At 41.3% G+C, this 24,806-nt stretch overlaps 1 protein-coding gene across 4 annotated transcripts in view; it reads left to right on the top strand.

Moving 5' to 3' along the window:
* zfhx3b (zinc finger homeobox 3b) overlaps window positions 1-22,956 on the top strand; it is a 344,899-nt gene extending 321,943 nt beyond the window's left edge. For all 4 annotated transcript variants that reach the window (XM_084107585.1, XM_084107584.1, XM_084107587.1 and 1 more), the window contains 5 exons: window positions 9,321-9,454; window positions 9,893-10,093; window positions 13,548-13,671; window positions 13,766-19,237; window positions 19,374-22,956. In XM_084107585.1, the coding sequence (XP_083963711.1) occupies window positions 9,321-9,454; window positions 9,893-10,093; window positions 13,548-13,671; window positions 13,766-19,237; window positions 19,374-21,091 (7,649 nt within the window). In that variant the 3' untranslated portion in view covers window positions 21,092-22,956. The remainder of the gene's footprint in view (window positions 1-9,320; window positions 9,455-9,892; window positions 10,094-13,547; window positions 13,672-13,765; window positions 19,238-19,373) is intronic.
* Window positions 22,957-24,806: the final 1,850 nt, after the last annotated feature.

Here is a 24,806-nt window from a genome sequence, read left to right on the forward strand (position 1 = left end):
TCTACACTGTCTCGCTGAAATTAAAGTCAAGATTTGTTACAAAAATAGTTACAAACCCATATATTTAATAAAGTGCAGAGGGAAGTTTGAACATATTAAAATGAATCAATTAAAATAAATAATCATGTTTTTTTTTTAGGGCAAGTAAACAAAATAATGTGTGTCAGTTTGTTTGGATGACGCTCTTAGAAGAATATATGTACTACTTGTCTTGGCTGCACAGTATTGATTAATTGAGATCTTCTATTTTACTTTTTAGGTGAATTTAATAATATTAATAATTTTGCTGAATGATATCTATGATAATATAGTTTAATATGAAAGCACTTATGGTTTGTCTCAATGAAGGTATACTTAAAAAAATTAAATAAAAAAATGGTTAGGAACTTAGGAAACGCATCAGTATATGCATGCATGTGCAGTTTGGACTTTAAGCATTAGTCATGTCCTCTGACAGGTGCATGCTGGTGTGAATGTGATGGATGTCAATTTTTGTTTGCCATCTTGCGTTTGAAGTTCCATTCACGAGGAGGAGTTCAATTCGTGCCAGTGCAGAAGCCGTTTGATTGTGAGATGGAAGTAGTCAGGGCGAACACCTGTCTGGAACAAGGGTTTTCACAATAGCTGTACCTCACAGGCGAAAGGATATACTTAACTTCATTCTTCATGATAGGAAAAAACAATTTTAGTCCTTTGCATGTTCCACATTTCATTATTATTATCATTACTTTTTAAATTCCAAAACTACAGCAGAAAAGTTCATTGGAGCATTTGAAGGCAAATCTTTTAAAGCGTCGTTTGATTTTTTTTTTCAACTTTCATTTTAAATGAGGCTGAGTTGTTTGTGCACTTTGAGCGAGTGCCACTCAGCTTTGATGGGGAGAAATAATGATATGCATCGCCTGCCTGAAAATGGCTAAAAGTATATTTTAACACATCAAAATAAAGCACTTTAAAAAGCATTAAAATGAGCTGTTTGATTAATAATTCAGCCGTTACCTGTGGTGCCGAAGAAGACGACTATTGCGCATTAGGAGCCCTGCGTCTTTTCTGAAAGGCATGCAATTCCATACAAGAATATTCAATTCTTTTCCTCCCCCTGTCAGTTGCTAATCACCAAATAAGTGTGTTTCTGTGTCTTCACAAAGGAAAGATGTGCTTGCATATGAAAAATTTACAGGCTTCCCAGCAGCTTATTAGGAACGCTTAGTTAAAAATAGCGTGCATTAGGAAGCCAGGTCTAGGGTGCCGTTTGATGTCTGAGGAGAGGTGGAGAGGGGAGGAAGGAGTGACGGGGGTGGAAGAGTGAAACCTGGCGGTGTTGTGATCTAAGATACTGGTGCTGCTTTAATGGAAGCTTTTTTATATTCTTTTTCTAATCGTGTTTAGAACTCACTTTCATGATTGACGGACAGAGCGGCGTGAGACTGTGCTACGAGAGGCTTTCTTGAACCCCTGCCTGGGAAGCACTGGAATGCTTTTAGTAAACAGAGGCTCTTGTTTTGGCTGGAGATTGTCTGAGAATGTGTGTGGAGAATGTGTCAATGATGAGCCGCTGGACTCCGTCGCGATGGGGACGTAGCTAACCTGTTATTTAAAGGCACGCATCCGAGCGGATTTGAGTCACACTGTCAAAGCGGGCTGTTATTAGGGCCTGTCATTAGTGTTGTTGAAGTTTTTCCTCTCATCCTAGTCATGCGAACACCGAGCGTTGAAATGTGGGAGCGCTTCACAGAAGACACTCAAGTCGAGCGTGTTGGTACCATCCGAGTTAAGCCGTAGCCGTTCCTGATGGGTCTCATTTGGTGCATGTAGAGTTAGTTTGTGCATTATGGGTATCTTTTAAGCATGTCAACACATACAAGGAAAAAGATACATATTTATGTTTAATTGTAAGAGCTAGAACTAGAGAGAGTAAAGGTGTGGTAAATTGCTAGATTCCAAAAGTATTTGTTAATAAGTATATCAAATATTTGATAAAGGTGAGTCCTGATCATTGGGTGAACATGGTTAACATTAGTGCAATGGGATGATGGGGCTTTATTGAAGCAAGAAGGGTGGTTATGGGGCAGAAAATAAGGATAGAGGAAGTTACGGATGGACAGAGAAAGGGGAGGATACGTGGCAATGTGGAGCTGGAAGAGATGAGCAGAATTGTTAATTCACTTAAGGACTAAGGAGCAACCAAAATATGATTTTAAATGTTTAACATAAATATAGGACGGGAGGGGGTGGTTTACAGGCGACTGCCGTCCTCAGCAGGTTTATGAATATTTCCTCCCAACCCCCAACTTTCAAATCACTGGGGTTATAGAGAGGGAGGGAAAATAATCTGATGCAGGTCAGACGCTATCTGACACGCCAGCAGCAGCCCTCCAAATTGGTTCCGTCTCTTTTGCCTTATGCATTAACTTAAATATATGAATGTCAGTGATTGGATGCACAGGGGACGGTGTATATTTGTGTGCGTACAGGAGAGAAAGAGACAGCAGTGAGAAGGACAGCAAAATAATTGTCCTCTGACTGCAAGGTGAACATTAGCACCCCCTGGACGCAGAGGAAGTGTATTACAAGTTTCCATCTCTAGCATTATTTCATTTATTTCATGGCCTTGATGTCCATCAATAGTTTTACAGGAGTTGATGTGAACAGGCAGGGGCTCTAGCCGTGGCGTGTTATAATCGTAGTTAATGCAACCGTAGCTGTCAGGGTTGTCAGCTGACTTAGTGAATATCGCTGAAGAAATGGCATGAAAACTGTCATGATTTTTATGATGCCATATTTATTGCATCATCCTGAGGGTGTTTTAAGATGAATTTACCAGGTAGTGAAACGATCTGAAAAGCATGTCACTGAAGTTCTTCCTAACGCCCCGCCTCTGAAACAAAGCATCAATCAAAGCTGTTTTAAAAGCACCAACGCGTTTGCATATTCATATCGTGTCCTTTAAAACATGTCATTCCTTCAATTAAAATTATTTTTGTCTTGAGGACTAATAGGCTATAAATTGTCCTTGTTTGTGAGCCAGCGCTCACATAGACCTGTGTTTATGAGTCTTACTCCCTGTATTCTAATTGGCATGCCGTCCTGTGAGAGAGAGAGAGAGAGAGAGAGAGAGAGAGATGCATGTATGGGTGTCAGTGTGTGTATGTCCTCTAAAGGTGATTGCGGCATTAGCTCCTGCCTAGCAATTGGAAGATTAATAACACGTCCACTAATTGATATCTCCTTTTAATTTCTTCATTTTAAATTTGTCTTTGTAGCAGTCACGCCTGTGGGGCTACATGGGAACTTCCTTTGCAGAGCCATGGAGGTGGTCCTTTCATTTAATATTGGGTTATACACCAAGGGAACTGTGATATGATAAGCCGCAATATGGAATGGCGTTGGCGTCAGGCTTTGGTTGTAATTTTCTTTATTTGAAATTAATTGATGCAGAGTAATTACCTGAGAAATATGAGGTGAAATGGAATATAGCCCTTTGTTGCTCAGGGCACCATCGCGGCCTGCAGATTAAAAAGAGGAGGGAAAAGGGGGGCGGGGGTGAAGATGAGCAAAAAACGATAATATTGGGTTATTGTTAGCTGTGGTAAAAGTGAATGACTTATAACGCTGGGGAGTTGGACCGCTCCTTTGTATTAATGGTTAAATAGCAGAGGGACTAGGAGGAGAACTGTCATGAGTGAGGTCTGGGGAGAAAAGCGGGAAAGACAAGAGAAAGATGGAGGAGGTTTGACCTCCTGAAAAGAGAAGCATGGGGTGGCGTTGTTCTGATTATGACTTTTTAACTAGTAACCAGTTAGTTCCATGGTCAACCAGCTTACCCATAAGGACCGTGCTGGTTGATCACCTCTGGTCCATCAGCTACACTGCAAAAAGTTATTTTCTTCCTTAGTACTTGGTTTCCAGTACAAATATCTAAAGATTGTTAAATCAAGATACATTGACTAGAGAAGCAAAATGACCTAAGATTTTAAGTCTTGTTTTCTGAAAATTAAGTGAATTTATACTTAAAACAAGAAGGAAAAAAGTCTGTCAATGGGGTAAGAAATATAAGCAAAATGACGTATATAAGAAATCTTAATTTGCAATCTTAATAAAATCCTTTTTTTCTTTCAATGTAGACTAGGTCCAAACCATCTATAAACCTCTACTGAGCATGTTGATGGGTTGCTGCTGATTGTGTTGGAAAGTGGTCAGGCTCTTTTGTAGGACTCATTATGTCCAAGTATAGACTTGCCTTTTTTAGGAGCAAAAGCTGGGCTGGATAAAGCAAGGATGAATTGATCACCTGACGTTTCCCATGCCTTCTTGGAAACACATGCTGAGTTTTCGCAAATGCACATGATGCACTCCATATGCCAGGGGAAATAATTTTTCTACTCTTTCCCTGTCCGCCCACTTGCAGTGTCCAGTTAGTCTCGTAGGAGATGACTTCCCAAGGACACCTGGGTAATGATATGATGGCAGCTGTGGTTACATTTGTGGACATTTTCAGTGGCGCAGGACTTGTTGCGTTATTGCTGTCCTGCTCGTGTCAGTCGCACACTTGTCCGGTGCCTTCCTCCCATGAAAGCGCTTCACGTCTCTGATTTAGAGGCTTAGCACTCAGCACTGACAGCCTCCTCTGGCTGGCTGAGAAATGCTGCTCAGCTCCAAGGCTTGAGAAAAGGTGCCAAAGTCCAATTCACTTACGGGACACTCCAGAACAAAGACCTCCTGCTTACGGAAAAGGCCCATGAATTAATAATCACCTAATTGACTTTTAAGACTTTTTTCACTGCTTCTCCTTTGGCTTTTGTGATGTCAGATGAAAGTCGGGGCGTTGTCGCTGTCTCTGTGGGTTTTGCTGCAAGCGTTCTCTACTGCTGAATGGTAGAATTGAGGTCAGATGTACAGATACTACATTAGGATGGTTTCGAGAAGACTGATGTAGTTCCCACTCCTTTAAATACAGGAAAATACCACCAAAAAAAAAAAAAAAAAAAAAAAAACTAAAACTAATGCTAGTCATTTTTGTGTAACACTGTTTCTGTGAGGGCAAAATCCATTTTTTATGTGTACTAAATATCAGTTATTCTATCAGTGTACGCATTAGGCAGCTATTTTGCCATTTTGAGATTATTTGTGCAGGCCAATATTTAGCCATTTACCATTTTTAAAACATTTTTAAATTAAGCCAAAATTTTACCATTTTGAGATGATTCATGTATGTCGATATTTGGGCATTTGGAAATTAATCAATATAGACAATGATTATGCTTTTTGAGATTATTTATATTGACTGATATTTAGACATTTTAGATTTTAGGTTTTATGATCTGGGAATATTTATTTATTTATTTATTTTTAAAGTTGGCAGCGTTTTTGATCATTTACACAAAAATCTCATGGCCACCAGAATAGTTTGAGGCATGAATATCCAAACATCCATAATATCAAAAAGAAAGAACAGAGCCTCTGCTTTAAAAAAAAAAAAAAAAAACCTACTTGATTGTGGGTAAGTTTCATAAAAAAAGCAACATTTTGAACAAAAAGCTGAGAAAAAAAATTGGATAAGCAATCTCTTTTTTCTGCTCCTTTTTTGCCTCTATTTTGATTCAGAGATTCAGAAAATTGTCTGAATGTCGGGGAAGGAGTTAAAACAATAAATAATATATATATTTAAAAATATGTATATACATTTAAAAAAAACACAACATTTTAACATATTTGTTCTGGTTAATTCATTTTGTGTTCATCTCCTTTTACGTTTATAATACCCTGCTTTTTAAGATTTGGCGTTTGAAAACCCATATTGGTCAACCACTAGCACACAGTAAACATACCGGAGCCTGACACACATAGCCAGGTTCATGAGCAGAGACCAGGGAGAGGGAGGGGAACGAAAGAGAGACCCCCGCCTTCAGGTTCTGGTCATGGTCTCTAATAACGGATCTGACCTGCTCAGATGTCGAGGCATGTTCCTGCGGCCGCCCAACCGTGCCGAACACACACGCATTGCACATGCCAACAGTCTGCTTTCTTTGCCTGTTTATTGGTCTCCATTTTGTTCCAGCGTGCTCTGTGATGATGTTTTCCCCCGCTTTTCTCCCTCCGTCTCCTGACAACAGAAAACAGGATACGGTAGCTGGGCTTTAGTCACGGGGGTTTGGTGGCAGAAGTGGGTTTTTGGGGCTTTTTAAAAGCAAACAATTGATCAGATTTATGGAGTCCTAACAGGGCGTGACGAGGTGCGGCTATGCCCAGAGGCAGCGGGCTGCTCTCCCCCCCACACGTGCTGCAGGCCTCCGGCAGGCAGCTGCTCCCCTGACCTCACACCATTCACGTGCAATAGTCTATTAGACAGAATTTACAATAAAAACATTTACAAGTAATACCCAAAGAGTGTATCTGGCCCCCTTTCAATCATACTTAGAGTCACAGGCAGTTGTTTTGTTGGTTTGTTTTTATCTTAAATGCATTAAGCATAAAAGCATTAGCTGATTTTCTATGTTTAGGGTGTATTCACACCAGGAAAGTCCGCTAGTTCACTTACTTTGGTCCGGACCAAATGCAATGTTGAATTTTTTTGTTTGGTGTGGTTCCCTTTCACACTGGCTTTTTTACAAGTAAACCAAAATTTTAAAACAAATCCACATGTGTGCTAAGGCCATCCAATTATTGGACAGAAATTCACCTTAAACGAACCGTACCAGAATTCGTTTGGAACCGGACCGAGACCACCTCTTCAGCTGGGTCTCGGTACAGTTGTTTGGTCCACACCTGAGTGCGATTGCTGTATTCACGCCTGTCCAAAAGATCCACACCAAAGGGGGAAACAAACTTGAGTTTGATTCAGTCGAACCAAACAAGACTTAGAGTAGCTTTAGCCACTTGTCTTACTCTCTGCACTTGCTAACAAAAATGTACCACGGTAACCATGCTTCCACCACAATACCATAGTTACTTTTAAAACACAATAATATAACTTGGCCTTCAAATTGGCATTAGCAGTTTTGAAGGAATTCATTTTTGATGACAGTGGTGGTCCAGGTTTCCACAGTTTTATTGTAGTATGAATAACTCTAACTATGTATTTTGGTGGATAAATTTGGTTACCAACCAGGAACATGTCCTACAAGGAACATGAAAGGAGGTTTCCTGAAAGAAGGTGCACAAGCACATGATAATAGAGAGGCTAGGAAGAGTCAAGGGACTGCCACAGACACAGTCACAGTCACTGTCAGTAGGAGCAGTGCAGTAAGGAGGAAGTGGACAGTGCCAGGACTGAGAGTGAAGGTTAATGGCAAAGAAAGGGAGGTTTCTTTGTTTAACATTTCCTTTGTTTATTGGTGGATGTGTCTAATGGGATTGGCCATGACTGGATCTAATAGGGCAGCACTGGCTGATTGGGGGAGTCTCTGGGAGCTGCATCAGGCAGCATTCCCCAAAGTAGGGCCCCCCACTGAAGCCAGCTCTCAGCTGCCCTGCCCTGATTGGACCTGACACTTTAATGTCTGCCCAAGGAACATGGTCAGCCCGGCTTAAACTGACCCCCACACCCCTCCCCACAATCCCCTGCTCTCAATTTGCCCTTTCAGGACTGGACAAATCATGCCAAATTTAACTCTTTATAGCCTCGTTATGGGACGGCGAGAGAGAAGGGCGTCTTAAGTTTCACTGTGAATTCTTTCCCTTAGCAGTGTGAACAGTGTGTTCTCTTGACCCCTCTCTGGCTTAGAGTGCTTTACTTTTTATACAAGCCTTTTTTTATTATTTTTCAGAGCTCTGATTACTCTGTATTGCCACCCCAAGTTTGTTTTCTTCAGTTTTGTTGTTATTTTGTTGTTCCCAGATACATTCTGGTTAGCTAAGCTCTAGGCCTGTTGTTGAAAGTGAAAACATTGACACACATTGAACTGTGTTAATTTTTAGGGTAGCTAGCTATAAATGGCAGTTTAAGTAGAGCTAACTGACAACAACGTGAAGTTGAGCTTGCGTAAAAATGTTGGTGTTCACATACTTGAATGGGAAACATTTCATAGCTTTCTTTTTTTTTTTCTTTTTTTTTTTTTTTTTAGAAATGAGTGAGCCATGCCAATAGTGATAAATTAAGTTTTAGCTTTTGACTAACATATTTGGCAGAGTCTTTTCTTTAAAACCTATAGAAAAATGTGAAACTTTAAACTATAAGATTTGCTGAAAACCGAAATAACTATTGAAAGTAATTTTGAATTCCAATGAGAAGTGCAAATAAACAAGGAAAAAGAATCGGAATAGGAACCAGAACATAACTCTTTCTTCTTGATACATTTTGAAGCTGCCTGTGGTATATTTGACTCTTTTCAAGTTGGGCGAATCCCTTCGCTGAAGCCACACTTCAAATGGCTTCATCTGAGAGAGCATGCATCCTAAAGCTGCTCACCGTGGCAAACTAATGTTTTGATTAGATGTCTGTGCCGGTGTCTGATGTCCTAAACATCCAACATAGGGAGAGACAAGCCGTCAAAGCATTGCACACTGCCTCTTCTAAGTGCCATGGGAGGAGCGGTTAAAAGACTACATTGGTTTGGAGGGGGAGCAGCCTGCCTTAGCAATCCACCGGCCTGGCTGATTCCCGTTCAATGCCTATATATATCACTGCATATATAAACTGCAGTTATACTACATCCTTTTTTTTCTTTTTTTTATCGACATTGTAAGTGGAGAGATGAAAGCATATTATATGGTGATATGACACAAGTCGGATTTGAACCACTTGCACAGCATTCGTTTACCTTACTTTCACTGAAATTGAGAAAGCTGCAGTAATATTTTTTAATTCCAATTACCACTCATGTACTACGGCACTATATGCACACTTGTACTGAGAGCTGTTGTGATACTGTGTCCACACATACTACTCTACTGCCGTCTGTTTCTAAATTTCCAGGTTCTGTCTTCCCACACTATTGTAGCTATATCAGAACATGAGAATATACTTATCAATACTTTTTCTTACTATTACATGTTCCTTGATCTGAAGGCGAAGAACTATGCGTTGTTTCAGCATTCAGTGAATTTTTACTGTAGGTTACACTAACATAATAGCAAGTTAATTTATTTACCAATCTGCTTTTTAGTCTGCTTTGATAAGCCCAATATAGTAGGCTTCATAAAAGCCATTTTAAATGTGGTACAATGTTGTCATTGTGCAGTACAGCATCGTCATACTGCACAAAACTGTTTTACTGCATTTCATTTTCGTAAAGCCTGACTTATTGATTGATTGTATGCCTTGACTGCCAAATTGGTGCTGTGTTTTGACAAGTATGCATCTTTTTTTGTGTCTTTGGCAGCATCCAACCAATCGGAGAGGGATCAGACGGATTCCCCGGTCCCCTCCAAGCGACCTTCTTCGAGATCCGAGGCAGCGGAAAGCCCTCTCTCGTCGAAGCGACCCAGGACCGCTGAGAAGAGCAGTGGAGAGCAGGTATGGAGGAAAATCTACAGCCTTTATGAAACATTTAGAATTCTCTCTGTCTGCGTCTGTGAAGTAGATTTAGAAAGACCTAATCTAATCCCCAGGCATGTAGGTCTCATTAACTGTACCCATTAATTAACAAAATATCTAAGGATGTTGTTTTCACTCCTTTTCAATAAAGAGTAGTAGAATGTAGCTGGCCTTTTTAAATTATGCATGCATTTTTTTCTAAAAATATTATATTTCTCCATCTTTTCTGCTGCTCTTGCAGTGCTAATTGTGCAAAAGGTGAAAAATCAATATGATATTTGACAGATGAGAGCTCTTTGAAGTGTCTGACTCTCACTGCTCTCTGCATGGGAGAGGAGAGTCTTGCTCTGCCCTTGATTTGACCACTTTTCTCAACAAAAAATAATATTCTGTCTCTTCCTTCTTGTCACTGTACAGATGTACCAGTGCCCCTACTGCAAGTTCAGCAACACAGATCTGAACCGGCTCAGAATGCACGTGATGACGCAGCACTCAGTGCAGCCCATGTTCCGCTGCCCGTTGTGCCAGGACATGCTCAACAACAAGGTCCACCTGCAGTTCCATCTTACCCACCTCCACAGCGTGGCACCAGACTGCGTCGAAAAACTAATTGCCACTGTAAGTTACTCCAGAATGTATTTACCACTGCAGACTTCATATGCTTACATTTGTTTTCTCTAATGAATGTCCAAGACATTCAACCAAGCTTTCCTCCACGGTCAAAAGAACCTTACTAATAATTTCTAGTGGATAGATGTGAGATGAGAGTGAAGGTCTCAAGACCCTTCTATTGTGTGGTGCAAAGGCCATATGCTTTTACACACTACCCATGTTCAGTAGTGATCATGTCAGGCATTAACCTTACAGATGACTCACAGTTTCTTACTCACCTTGACTTTGTGGACGAAGGTTGTTTCCTTTTATTTAATTGATGACATTTTAAGGCTTAATTAAAATGGCAAAAAAAAAAAAAGATTGTTGTCAAATGGCCCCTGGGAATTCTGTATATTCAAAATGAGTCAAAAGCATGGACATGGCTGGGTGTAACACTGATTGGGAATTCTTATGGCCAATATAATTTCCATGTTTTATTATGCTAGCAGGGATTAGCATGAAGGTTATTGTCCCAGAAGTTTTTTTGCTCGTTCATACCTCAGGGGACTTAATGGATATTTAAATGTACTGAAATATCTCACTATTCATCACAGGCGTCATCTTGGCAGATGTTGGGACATTTTGTGACACTGTTGAGATCTATGAAACTCTAGAAGAGAGTTTACTAAGATTACTAGCGTCTTGTCAGGCAAAAACATATCTGTGAACCAGTAGACTCTCCATTTAATTCCAGTGCTGATTAGAAGAAACAATTGGTTTGTAAAAAGTAGATAAATATTGTAATTCTCTATCTTAGAAGAAATGTTCTCGGTTTAGTGGAAACAATTTAAAAGCCTCTTCTGATTACCAAGGTCATTTGTATTCCAGGCACTCTCTATAAGCAGTAATACTTACATCATCCCTTTACGTTATTTCCACATCTCTAGTCCCAGAGCGCTCAGGCCTCCAGCAGCCTACTCTGCCCGGTTCCTCAGAGAATACTCACCTTATTCCATTTCAGCTTCTACTGAGACTACCCTGCTTTCATGGGTTTTTTTCCCCCACCAAATTTTAGCAGTGAAATAATTACGTGTAAGTTTGCCTGTGGAGTTTGAATTGCTTGCTTGGCCAATCACTCTAAATTCCATGAAGGCAACTCCACTCCCCCAGCCCGAAATCAAATGGTGAACACATTAGTAGAGGCCAGACGGCAATATTTTTTCTTTTATAGAGGTAATAATGCACTGAGCGCTGTACAAGTGTGGTGCATGATAGAAACTAACACAGCTAATACAATGCACATTAAAACCAGCACCTTTTTACAAGTAACGAGAGATGGAGAGAGGTACTCTATCCTGTTGCTCATGTCAGGCAGACAAGCTTAATGAATTCTGAATCAGGTGACTTTTAGTTCTTGCAAACATTGCATAAAGATGCACTCTTTACCACTCTCACTCACCCTACATCCTCCTCCTTCCTCTTCTCTCGCTCTCTCTCCCTCGTTCCCTCACTCTATGTCTAATGTTCTGTCTGTCTAAGATAGGGGTAATGAAAATAATTGTGCTTCATTAATTCTGAGTCTGGCTAGATGATAGCCATTTGGAACTATGTTTGCCAATTAGACGGTCCAAATTAAAAGTGACCTTGGGATACTCTCAGCACTCGGCGCTCTTTGCCTAATGATGCAGTTGTCTAGAAACAGTCCACTTTGTAATGTTAATCACAGGCATGTTTTGTTTCTGGAATTCTCCATACTGGTCACAATCACTTAACACTTTCATTTAGGAGGAGAGTGGGTTAGGGAGGAACCTAGAAAGCAGAAAAAAAATTGCTACATTTTGTGATTTTGATTGCAGTAACCAGATGGTTATGAACTGCTCTGGTTCACTGATTATTTCTCAGAGTTTCAGACTCAAAGATGTTAGGTTGCGTGGGACTTTGATGGCACTTAGTTAAAGCTGCTGGCTGACTTGGAATGTGATTAGGTTTTAAATCCACTATAAAACAGCTCCAGATCTCAGAAGAACAATAAAACAGCCATGTAATGATACAATGTTTGCCTAGGTCTCTAACAGGTAATTAGACGTTTTTGGTTAACATGACCCCATTAACTTAACTAATATCATGATGTACAGTATATTAAGTTTGAAGGATGTTACTGTATGTTCATATACAATTTCGTTTTTGTTGGGAAAAAATGTTTTCAACGCAGTAATAAAATCCAAACTCCCACAGACATGAAGCTATTGTTTGATGTGAGCAAAATAGAATTGGTTGTCTCTTGGGGAGGAAAAAGGGGCACTGAGTTGCAAGGGCACAAACAGGAGATGAAAAAAATATACATGTGGAGAGAGAGACAGCACTAGAGAGTCAGAAGGGGGATATATTGGTGAGATTGGGGTATTGAAATGCATGATGAGTGAGGCTGATTGTTCAGTTTGGGAAGTTAATTGAAGGAAGGTGAAGCACACAGTGGCTCATCTCAATCAGTGATTACTGTTAAATGGGAGCCTGTTAATGAATCTGTTTTTATTATTATTCTGAGAAAGAGAGAGATAACGGGAGTGTGAGAGCCATGCATGGAGAATCAGGTGCACTTAAAAGATAGAGAGGAGGTTGCTGTCATTCACACTTGATTAACTTCAACCTTTGAAGTGCTAAGCAAACCTTGGTGCACCTTTATCACAACAATATTCTTTACTACTTAAAATTTTCTAATTAAATTAACTGAAAAACATGCTGTTTGCCATCTACTTACATTTAAATGTATCTAATTTTTTTATTAATGACTTTGTTTCAATTAATAATTTGCATAATTGTTTAGATTACAATATGGTTGCTGAAAAACACATTGAGCACTGTATGTTTAATTAAGAGTGCTGATCATTATCCAGAAATTGACAGTTGTTGTATTACCCAGAATTCCAGACTGAATGACTGCATTTCAACATTACACAATGCTTTTCTATTGGAATGAAAAGCACATTTTATGAGTTGGAAGACTTATTTAATTAGGCTATCTAATAAGCGCTTCAACTGGCCAAGGTAGACCACTCAGCCCTTCACACTAATTGGCTGCAGCAGGAGAACTATCGCAGAGCATGACAAGACACCATCAGCGATCAAAGTGCAAATTCCATGGATGGCAAATTAAGTCACTTGTGTGAAAGAGGGGGACTGTAAATGTATTTGTGACCAGTTCAAATAAGATGATTATCTTATCAAATTATGTTTATAGCACATTTTTCACCTGTACCACTGTCAGTTTATCTTTTTCTTTTATATACTTTTTTTTTTTTACAATAAAGAAATGACTGAATATGATACAATAGTATATGAGATGCATAGTAAAAAACACTTCAATGTCCTTGTCCTTTGTGCTTTTCCTTTACATTCATTTGAGTTGTTCTACATTATCAGGAGGCTATTGTTTAAGGCATATAATTAACGTGACAAATACTATGTTTTATTTTTCCAGGTGGCAGCATCAGAAGTACTGCCAGCAAGCATGTTCATGCCAGTCCCTGGACCAGAGAAAGATACTCAAACTGCACCTCCATCCATCGCCAACTCAAACTCTGATGACACTAAGAAACAAACAGGTTAGAATGTTGTGCAATTGAGAAAACACATTTTAAAAACATGTACATATGTATGTGTTGTCAGAATTGTAATATTTGTTATTTTTGATTGCAGAGGTGGCAGATGCTGAGCCAGAAAAAGGAGTTTGTCTGGCTTTAGACACCACTGAAGCTCGCAAGTCTCCTCTTGAGGAACAACAGCCTTCAAGGGACGATTCCACTGGTTTCCTTTGTTGGAAAAAGGGCTGTAACAAAGTCTTTAAATCATCCAATGCCCTTCAGATGCACTTCAATGAGGTCCACAATAAAAGGCCCCAACTGCCTGTCTCTGATCGTCATGTCTATAAATATCGCTGCAACCAGTGTAGTTTGGCATTCAAGACAATAGAGAAACTTCAGCTGCATTCCCAATACCATGTAATCAGAGCAGCCACAATGTGTTGTTTATGCCAGCGCAGCTTTAGGACTCTACAGGCGCTTAAGAAGCATCTGGAGACCAGTCACCTGGAGTTGAGTGAAGCTGACATCCAGCAGCTCTATGGAGGTTTACTGATGAATGGAGACCTAATGATTATGGGTGATCCCTCACTTGGAGAGGACCAGGGAGGTATTCTTGATGATGAGAAAGAGGGAGACGAAAGTGACCCTGAGGAAAAGCAAAGCCCAACTGGCAGTGACTCTGGATCTTTGCTAGAGGATTCTGGATCAGAACCCAAACGCGCCCTGCCGTTTAGGAAAGGCCCCAACTTTACTATGGAGAAGTTTCTAGATCCATCCCGTCCTTTCAAGTGTACAGTCTGTAAAGAGTCATTTACTCAAAAGAATATCCTTCTCGTACACTACAACTCTGTGTCTCACTTGCACAAAGTTAAAAGGGCCCTACAGGAATCCACCACCGGACAGCCAGAGCCTACCAGCAGCCCTGATAATAAACCCTTCAAGTGCAGCACTTGCAATGTAGCATACAGCCAGAGCTCTACACTGGAGATTCACATGCGCTCTGTTCTTCATCAAACCAAGGCCAGGGCAGCAAAGCTTGAAGCAGCTGGCGGCAGTTCTAGTACTGTTAGTAGTAGTGGCCCAAGCGGAAGCACTTCCAATAGCACTTCAACCCCAAGCCCTATTCCAGCCACTAACTCAACTACCAGCTGCAGCAACAGCAGCAGCTCCCCAGCAGGAGCTCAAACAGCACAGAGCACCATGGGAGGAAATCACCTATCAAGTCATTCTCACAATGTTGAGAATTTGGGTAATTCAGCTTGTCACTCCTCCCCATCAGAGAATCATGAAGTGAAAAAGAAGAAATTTGCAGATATGCTCTCCTCAAGGAGTCATCACCAACAGTTTCAGCAAAAGCAGCAGCAGTTGGCCCAGGCTCAAGCACAGGCACAGGCTCAGCTCCAACAGGAGCTCCAGCAAGCTGCTCTCCTTCAGTCCCATCTTTTTAACCCTCTTCTCCAGCACTTTCCCATGACAACAGATGCTCTTCTCCCTCTTCAGCAGCAGCAGCTGCTCTTTCCTTTTTACATTCCTGGGGCAGAATTTCAATTGAATCCAGAAATGAACCTGAGTAGCTCTTCACTGAACTTGAGTGGATCTACTGCTTCACTGTTGGAAGAACAGAAAAACTCTGTCCAACAGGCCCAGCAGAGCTGCTTACAACAACAGCTTATGCACCACCACCTTCAGCAACAGCACCAAGCTCATACCCACTCCCAAGGATCGAGTCAAATGGCTTTACTGCAACAGAGTGCCCTTTCTCACCCTGTGGACAAAAAGCCAAAGCCATCACCTCACAGTGAGAAAGAAAGAGAGCTGCCAAAAGATAAAGAAATTAGTGATAAAACAGAGGATCACGTTCCGAAAGATATGTCAGACAAGTCCAAAGAAAAGAAAGATGCCCATCAAACTGTAGTAAATGTAAACCATGACTCTGGATTTCCTCCTCCAAGGATTGCCTCAGATGCCCGAGGGAATGCCACCAAAGCCCTATTAGAGAATTTTGGATTTGAGTTAGTAATTCAGTACAATGAGAACAAGCAAAAAGCACAAAGAAAGCCAACAGGATCTCTGTCAGGATACAGTGGGCCAGCTGGTATCACAAGAGTGGTTGACCCTATTGAAGGATTAGAGAAGCTGGAGTGTGAGTCTTGCGGTAAGCTCTTTTCCAACATATTGATTCTCAAGAGTCACCAGGAGCATATCCACCAGGCTTTCTTTCCATTCAGATTCCTAGAAAGATTTGCCAAAGAGTACAGGGAACAATATGACAAGCTGTACCCATTGAGACCTCAGACACCCGAAGCTGCTCAGCCGCCTCCTCCGCCTCCACCCCCACCTCCACCTCCTCCTCCCCAGAGGGTACCAACACCAAATATACCTGTTTCTGCTCCTACTCTGACACCACCAACCGCTCCAACCCCTCAACCTTCAGTTACAATGGCCCAAATTCAAATGCCAATGGATCTCCCTCTATTTTCTCCCCTTATGATGCAGCCTATGTCACTCCAGTCATTACCTTCTCAGATTCCTTCCCAACTGCCAGCAGTGGAGCCTAGTCTGGCCACTGATCTGGCCCAGCTCTACCAACAGCAGCTTACCCCTGCCATGTTGCAGCAACAGAATAAGAGACCCCGCACCCGTATCACAGATGACCAGCTAAGGGTGCTCCGCCAATATTTCGATATCAACAATTCTCCCAATGAGGAACAAATTAAGGAAATGGCGGATAAATCAGGACTTCCACAGAAAGTCATCAAGCACTGGTTCCGTAACACACTCTTCAAAGAGCGACAACGCAACAAAGACTCACCTTATAACTTTAACAACCCTCCAATTACAACTCTTGAAGATACCAAAATTGATTCAAGGCCACCTTCCCCTGAGCCTCAAAAACATGAATCATATGGAAATAAGAGGTCCTCAAGGACAAGGTTCACAGACTACCAGCTGAGGGTACTACAAGATTTCTTTGATGCTAATGCTTATCCTAAAGATGATGAATTTGAGCAGTTATCCAATCTTCTTGGCCTTCCAACTCGAGTCATTGTTGTGTGGTTCCAAAATGCCAGACAAAAAGCCCGTAAAAATTATGAGAACCAGGGAGATGGAGGTAAAGAAGGTGACCGACGCGAGTTATCCAATGACCGATACATTCGGACAACCAACTTAAACTATCAGTGCAAGAAGTGCAGCCTGGTTTTCCAGCGCATATTTGACCTTATTAAACACCAAAAGAAGCTCTGTTACAAAGACGAGGAGGAAGACGGGCAGTATGACAGTCTAAATGAGGACTCTATGGATCTCTCCCATGAATACTATACTCCATCTGGGTCATCGGGTCAAACACCAATGCCCTCATCCTCAAGCCTCTGCCCTCTTCCTCCTTCATCCTCTGCATTCTCTCACATCACATCATCTGAAAAGGAGGAGCCTAAACCAGCTAACACATCAAACTCCTTTGATGAAAAATCGAAACACTCTGCAGAAGCATCATTGGGTCAAAGAGAGCAGACCACTTTGAAACAGGAAACCAGTCATCAAACTGAGACCCCACAGCAGAGACCACAAAGAGAGGAAAAGATGCATGCAGTCCCAAAGAATTCAAAGCATTCTTCACCGTCCCTCTCCCAGCAGCAACAGCATAGTGGTCCCTCCGTTTCACATACCAGTCAGACCTCCCAGAGTTCCCACATGGCCCTTAACTCTCATTTAGCCTCTGCCTCACAGCAACAGTTGGCCCAGCAAATGATCCCGTACCAGTGTGAGCAGTGCAAACTTGCCTTCCCTTCATTTGAACACTGGCAGGAACACCAGCAACTTCATTTCCTGAGTGTCCAGAATCAGTTCATTCATCCTCAATTTTTGGATCGCCCAATGGACATGTCCTTCATGTTATTTGATCCTAGCAATCCTTTGCTTGCTAGCCAGCTCCTTGCAGGCACAATACCCCAGATGTCCAGCAACTCTGCCACCTCCCCATCAACGCCTACATCCACCATGAACTCCTTGAAGAGGAAGTTGGAGGAGAAAGCAGGAACTAGTCCAGGAGAAAGTGATAGCATAAATAGTGGAGAAGAGCCACAACGAGACAAGCGCCTCCGAACCACTATTACACCAGAGCAACTAGAGATTCTGTACCAGAAATATTTGCTTGATTCCAATCCTACTCGTAAAATGCTGGACCACATTGCTCACGAAGTGGGCCTTAAAAAACGGGTGGTACAGGTATGGTTCCAAAACACAAGAGCTAGAGAAAGAAAAGGGCAGTTTCGGGCTGTTGGGCCAGCTCAAGCCCACCGACGGTGCCCATTTTGTCGAGCCCTATTCAAAGCTAAAACTGCCCTCGAGGCCCATATCCGTTCACGCCACTGGCATGAGGCTAAACGTGCTGGTTACAACCTAGCTCTTTCTGGTTTGCTACCGGAACAGGAAGCCATGCAGTTGAAGATGGATCCTCTGGATATCTCCAGCTATGCTCATCTTGCCCAGTCTAACAATGATGCGCAATGTTCATCGCTGTCGCCTGTGAGCAAAAGCATGGACTTGTCCCCAAGGGGTCTCCTGAGCCCAACATCTATCAAGGTTGAAGGAGTAGAGGACTTTGAAAGCCCAACCATTTCCTCAGTAAACACAAACTTTGATCAAAATAAACTTGATAATGATGATTGTTCCTCTGTGAATACAGCCATCACTGACACTACCACAGGTGATGAGGCAAACATTGACAATGACAGTGCTGATGCAAAGCACAGCCATAACAGTGGAGATTACCTCTCAAAGTCTGGGGGCGCGGTCCCCTCAATTGAGAATGATGAACAGATGTCCTCAGGACTGGTGAGCCCTGCAACAAGCTACTACACAAAAGACTTTGAAAATGAAAATATTATAGACTACAGTGAAACATCTAGCCTGGCTGACCCTTGTTCACCAAGTCCAGGAGCCTCTGGAAGCAGAAGCATTGATAGTGGAGACAGGCCTGGTCAAAAGCGCTTCCGAACACAGATGACTAATCTTCAGCTTAAGCTGCTCAAATCCTGCTTTAATGATTATAGGACTCCAACCATGCTGGAGTGTGAGGTACTTGGAAATGACATTGGACTTCCAAAGAGAGTTGTTCAGGTCTGGTTTCAAAATGCTCGTGCTAAGGAAAAGAAGGCTAAGCTCAGCATGGCTAAGCACTTTGGTATCAACCAGACTTCTTATGAGGGACCTAAGACGGAATGCACTTTGTGTGGTGTTAAATACAGTGCTCGTCTCTCAGTGCGAGACCACATCTTTTCCCAACAACACATATCCAAAGTAAAGGATACCATTGGAAGCCAGCTTGATAAAGAGAAAGAGTACTTTGATCCAGCAACAGTTCGTCAGCTGATGGCGCAGCAGGAGATGGATCGTATCAAGAAAGCAAATGAGGTCTTGGGACTAGCACAACAACAAGCCATGCAGCAACAAGGGATGTTTGACACAACTGCCTTGCAAGCCTTGAACCTTCAGTCAGGTTACCCAAATCTACAGGGGATCCCCCCTGTTCTCCTGCCAGGTGTTGGTGGTCCCTCCATACCAGGCTTTAACTCATCTAACTCAGGTATGTCATCACATTTACTCTATAGTATGAGTAAGACTTTTGAAATAAAACTATAAAACTGACTACTAACTCTGAGATGTAGAGTATATTGCAGCATCCATAATCATGTTGTGTTTCTCTGTGTCAATTTCTGCAGCTTTAACCCCTCCAAAACCTCCAAACCTCCTGAACATGCCTGGTGCCAGTGTACCCTCACCAAGTCTCCCCACATCTGGTTTACCCAACAAGACCCCTTCCTCCTCTTCATTGGCCTCGCCCAGCCCAGCTCAGGCCAGCACATCTGTTGCCCACTCAAGCCCTACCACCACATCTACATCAAACTCTTTGATGACCCATCCAGGCTCTCGGCATGAAGCTCACAAAGATCGTGATCCTGAGAGGGCCAGGGAGAAAGAGAAACCCAAGGAGAAGGCTGAGAAGCCCCCCACACCATCCTCAGCTGGGGTTACTCCCGCTCCCTCCACTTCTGCTGCCAGTGCCAAGAAAGAAAAACCAGACACTGCTGTTCCGGCCACCTCAATGCCAACACCTGGCATGGAGTATGTGGTCGATACTGCCCAGCTTCAAGCTCTACAAGCAGCTTTAGCTTCAGATCCAACAGCTCTGCTAACAAGTCAGTTCCTGCCCTACTTTATGCCTGGCTTCTCTCCGTATTATGCCCCTCAGATACCAGGTGCCCTTCAAGGTGGATATCTTCAGCCCATGTATGGCATGGAAAGTCTTTTCCCCTACAACCCAGCTTTATCACAGGCCCTGATGGGGCTGTCACCCGGATCTTTGCTTCAGCATTACCAGCAATATCAGCAGAGCCTGCAGGAGGCACTTCAGCAGCAGCAGCGGCAGCTTCAGCAGATCCAGCAACCCAAAGCAAGCCAAACTTCACAAAACTCGGTGGACCGTAAGGACTCTGCCAAAGATCCAGTAAAAACAGAGGAACAAAAGAGCACTCCCTCTGTTGAATCCTCTACTTCCTCCATTCACAACAACCTAGCCACTGAGCAGCATGAAGTGGATGGCAAAGGTGCAGACCTCCATCTTGACAAATATATCATCCCCAAAGTTCAGTATCGGCTGGCGTGCCGCAAGTGTCAAGCTGTCTTCAGCAAGGAGGAAGCGGCTATCAGCCACCTCAAGTCAATTTGTTTTTTCGGTCAGTCTGTGGCAAACCTGCAAGAGATGTTGCTTCGGGTCCCCAACAGTGGGAATGCAGCAGAGGGCGGCCTCTATGACTGCCTCGCCTGTGACACCACACTAGAAGGGGACAAAGCGCTCAGTCAACACCTGGATTCAGCCTTGCACAAACACAGAACAATCAAGAGATCCAGAAATGCCAAAGAGCACGCTACTAATTTATTACCTCACTCTTCAGCCTGCTTCCCCAGTCCTAACACCGCATCTACCTCGCAGTCTGCCACTCACTCAAACAACACCCCATCCCCTCCGCCAACAACGTCAGCCACCACGCCGTCCTCATCAGCATCTGCATCTTCATGCAGCTCCTCCTCCTTCACAGCCACCCCACTCAACACGACAGCTACAGGCAAATCATGGTCCCAGACCCCTTTCTCCAGAGCTTTAGCTGGGAAGCCCAATCCTCCTTCGTCTGCATTGTCTTCTTTTCCTACAGTTTCCTCTCCTTCAACGGTTACCTCAAGTTCATTGAGCACCTCAGGGGTCCAGACCTCGATACCAACAGACGTCTTTACCGACGAGTCTGATTCTGACACCAGTCAGAAGTCAGCAGACAGGCTGGGCAGGCCAGCGGAGGAGCCACAACAGCCTGGCTGTCTCAAAGACAGCAGTAGTTGTAGTAGTAATCTCACTAGTGTAGGATCGGACTCCATCAGATTGTAAAAGCTTTCAGTGATGAACAATATTTAAAAAAAAAAAAAAGAAAAAGGAAAAAAAAAACAGAAGACAAAAGAAAACACAAAAGAAAAAAAAGAAAAAAGCAGCAATGTTTAAAATATGTTTAAAGTATACCAACCAATTTCAGAAAAAGATGTGTAAAGACTAACTGCAATTCCAAAGCTTGTAACCAAAAATTTAAATGTTAGTGGATTGTTTTCCCATATCAACATGCTGGTTTTAGTTTATTACAACTCTTAATATATATAGATATATATACATATATGCACATATGCAGTATATATATATATAAATGAATAGAGATCACAGCAGTTAACAGTCGGTTATTGCTAGTGGAATGCTGTATTGCAATGGACTGCCTCAAAGTTATTTGAATGGCCCCACAACCCTGTCTACAAAGAACGAGTCAACAAGCTGTCCCTTATTTGCATAAGTATTTCCGCTTAATAGCACAGTTACATAAAGCCAGTATGTACTGTATGGGAGAATAGTCTTACAGTTTTCTTGCTATCTAAGCATTCAGATACCAATGGCTTGCTAAAGAAAAGAAAAATAATGTAATGTCTATTTTATTCTCAGGTCAACAGCTCACAACCTTTTCTTGTGTTACAAAAAGTCATTATTTTATTAATTTTGTTCCAAACAAATGATAGACATTTCTGTTTTTGTATGTCTTTTATTGGCAGAAAGTATTCAGAAATGATACTAACTCAACAAAAGTTTCTGGGCATTCAATGAGTAGCTGAATTGCTGGTTTTAAACCTTCTTAATTATTACTTTTTTTTTTTTTTTTTTTTTTTTTCTTAATGGGAATGTTACTAATCCCATTTTACCCAGACACGAAGAGCATTGCAGACTTGGTGGGGGGAAAAGATTTTTTTTTTTTTTTTTTTTTTACGAAAAAAAAAACTTTCTGTATTTATGATAGATATATACATTTTTGGTGTTCAGTAGGTTGTTGCATTGGAAATGAATTTAAACAGTATGGTAGTTTGAAAAATATTTGTGTACATTTAGCTTTTGTATCGTCCAACTTTAAGGCGCTTCATTTGATGTTGTCTTGGTCATTCCAATAGACTAGATTAAGGAGCAGGAAACGATCTCTACTCTATTTCTGTCCAATTCTCAGCTTCTTATTTTTGTTATCCCAGCTGAATCTCTTTGTCACAAGGGGTTTCTCAACTTTTGTTTGTGCAGCATTGACCAAAACCGAAGAGAAATCTGGGGTGTGTTCGAAAATTGTTCAGTTATATTTGTGTTACCTTAGTGCACTTACCACTGTCTGACTTTCTCTCTTTTTGTCGTTATCTGTTCCTCCTTTCTTTCTTCTTTTTGTACCCCCTGCCTTTGTAGATTTGGAGATAACTGCCTCTCCTTTAGCACTACAAAGCAGATACTTGTTTCCATGTAATGTGGCTGCAGTCTGCTATAGGCATTATGATAATTTCAACTTTTTGTTGTCATATATGAAAATGAAAAAAGAATAATAATAATAATAATTCTCACGCTTTAAAACAAAAAGAAAATCCAAAGACTTAACACTTTCACCATTGGTGCATAAAGATGAGAAAAGAGGCTTCTTTATACTTGAGAATTTGTTGCTGTTTTTAAGGAAAGAAAACAAAGTTTTAAAATAAAGTAGTACGCATCAGAGTTGCCGTTTTTGCTTCTTTGCGAGCAGACAGGTGGCTTTTTTACGTCAAATACTAAGAAAACCAAAAATCAAAAAGGGCCCTTGTCCTTGCATTGTGGAGTAGCACCGTTACAGAGCCATTGCAGTTTGTAAGATAGACGTTTTGTTGAAGTTTTTCTGTCACACATGAAATCCATTTTGTCTGCTTTTGTTTTCTTTTTGTAAAAAAAAAAAAAAATGAGTATATATATAGGGTCTGGTCTTTGAGGACATATGTTTTGCTGCTAATGTAGATTTGGAAAGGAAGAATACCTAGATGCATGCTCCTTTTGCTTTTTGGCTAAGCTTTAAGAAAAAAAAGAAACAAACAATAAACCATTTCCCTACCCCTGCAACATCTTTTTTCCCTTCTTGTTGCAAAAACGGAACTTTGAAGACTGTGAATATATGTTCCAAAGGACATTTTAGCTTTTTTTTTTTTTTCTCATTTTTGAACAGACCAATGTTAAAAGCCAATGATCTATAATGTTTGTAAGAAATAACAGTGCATTCCAAATACTACACCTGAGTTTTAATTTCTTAAGCAAGGACTGCTTCATTTTTATTCAAATTGAGTATAATTCTATTTTATCCCATTTCTAAGGTGACTGTAAGCTGTTGTGTAACTCTGCCATCATGGATTGCTGAAAATCACCTCACTCTGACTATCATGTGTTGAGAGTGAACAGAATCCCTGCAGCCATTAAATGACTTTACTCACTTGAACTAGATCAAGTTATAGTGGTTACCTACCAAAAATTTACATACTGCGACCTGTCTGGTACTTACACATCTTGCTGATCTGGTGTCATCATGCTTCTTGTTTTTATAACTAGCCTCAGAACGAAAGGCTGTTTGTTTGGCGAAGTCGGCCTCCCCTCCTGGGAATTCGTTTTCTGCAGGGTTTAAAGCCATTTTCATGCATGAAATGTCTTTTGCAGGTCTGTAAGGGGCATTTTCATTCCAAAGCATTGTAGGACTGGGGAAAGCAGGATTTGCTTTTAGGTGTCCCTTGTTTTGCATGGTGACAAGGTAGAATTATGCCGTTGTGTCCAAAGAGGTCCCTCACTCCAAGTCATTGCAATGGAAATGGTTGTGTTTTATCAGAATGGCCCCCATCCTTTCGTAAATGGAATTGCTTTTTATTTTATTTAGCAAAATCAAGTCATTTTAAATTTAGGGGGGCACAAATGTATTTGGCTTTAGCAACATATTTCCACACTCGTCCTGGTGTGTAAACGAGCATTACGTCTTGCAGAACAATTTGATTTGGTGTTATTTGGTGTGCATGCTATTGAAATTGGATTAATTTGATCTGCAAGCTGATCCACTCCTTTCAATCCATGTTATCTATAATATTGTTCATAATTATTTTTGAGAAGTCTGCTATTGTATAGTTTATTTTTGAATGCTTTTCATTGTTTTGGTCTCAGATAATATCATATAACTGTATATTTTATTTTCTTTGATTTTTGTTGTTGTCCATTTATAAATTAATGTTACAATGCCAGCTTTAAATTGAAATCTCATCTATTTGTTTTCTATCATTCTCTGGCCACTTTATGGTGTTACAATGTTCCTATATTTGTTTGTCTTGACACGGTTGTATCTCTTGCTTCCAAAGTGTTCTCGTTTTTTATAGGCTCTCGTGTGGGGCAGAATTCCTCACAACTGTTTCAGCCAGCATGGACTTTGTATGTGCGAGCGTGAGCGTGTGTGTGTGTGTGTGTGTGTGTGTGTGTGTTTCATAAGAGCCAGCATCAGTCTGAGTTTTTATACTTTGTATTCTATTTTCTACTTTCTTTTCGCACCAAAACATACTGAACTGCAAAGCTGAATCTTCAGTAAAGGGTTTGAAAAGTCTGATATTCAACACAATAATTGCGTGATGTGGTGAAAGAGGATACCGAAGCACTGAGCAGTTATTATTTTCATTAATTATATGAATGTGGCCAAAGCTTAATGCAGTCGAAAACATGAAAAACTTTAGTTGGTGCCCCTGATGAGTGTATATTTATTGTGGTTAAT

This window comes from Abramis brama (assembly GCF_963993115.1).
Source record: "Abramis brama genome assembly, chromosome: 3".
NCBI lineage: Eukaryota > Metazoa > Chordata > Actinopteri > Cypriniformes > Leuciscidae > Abramis > Abramis brama.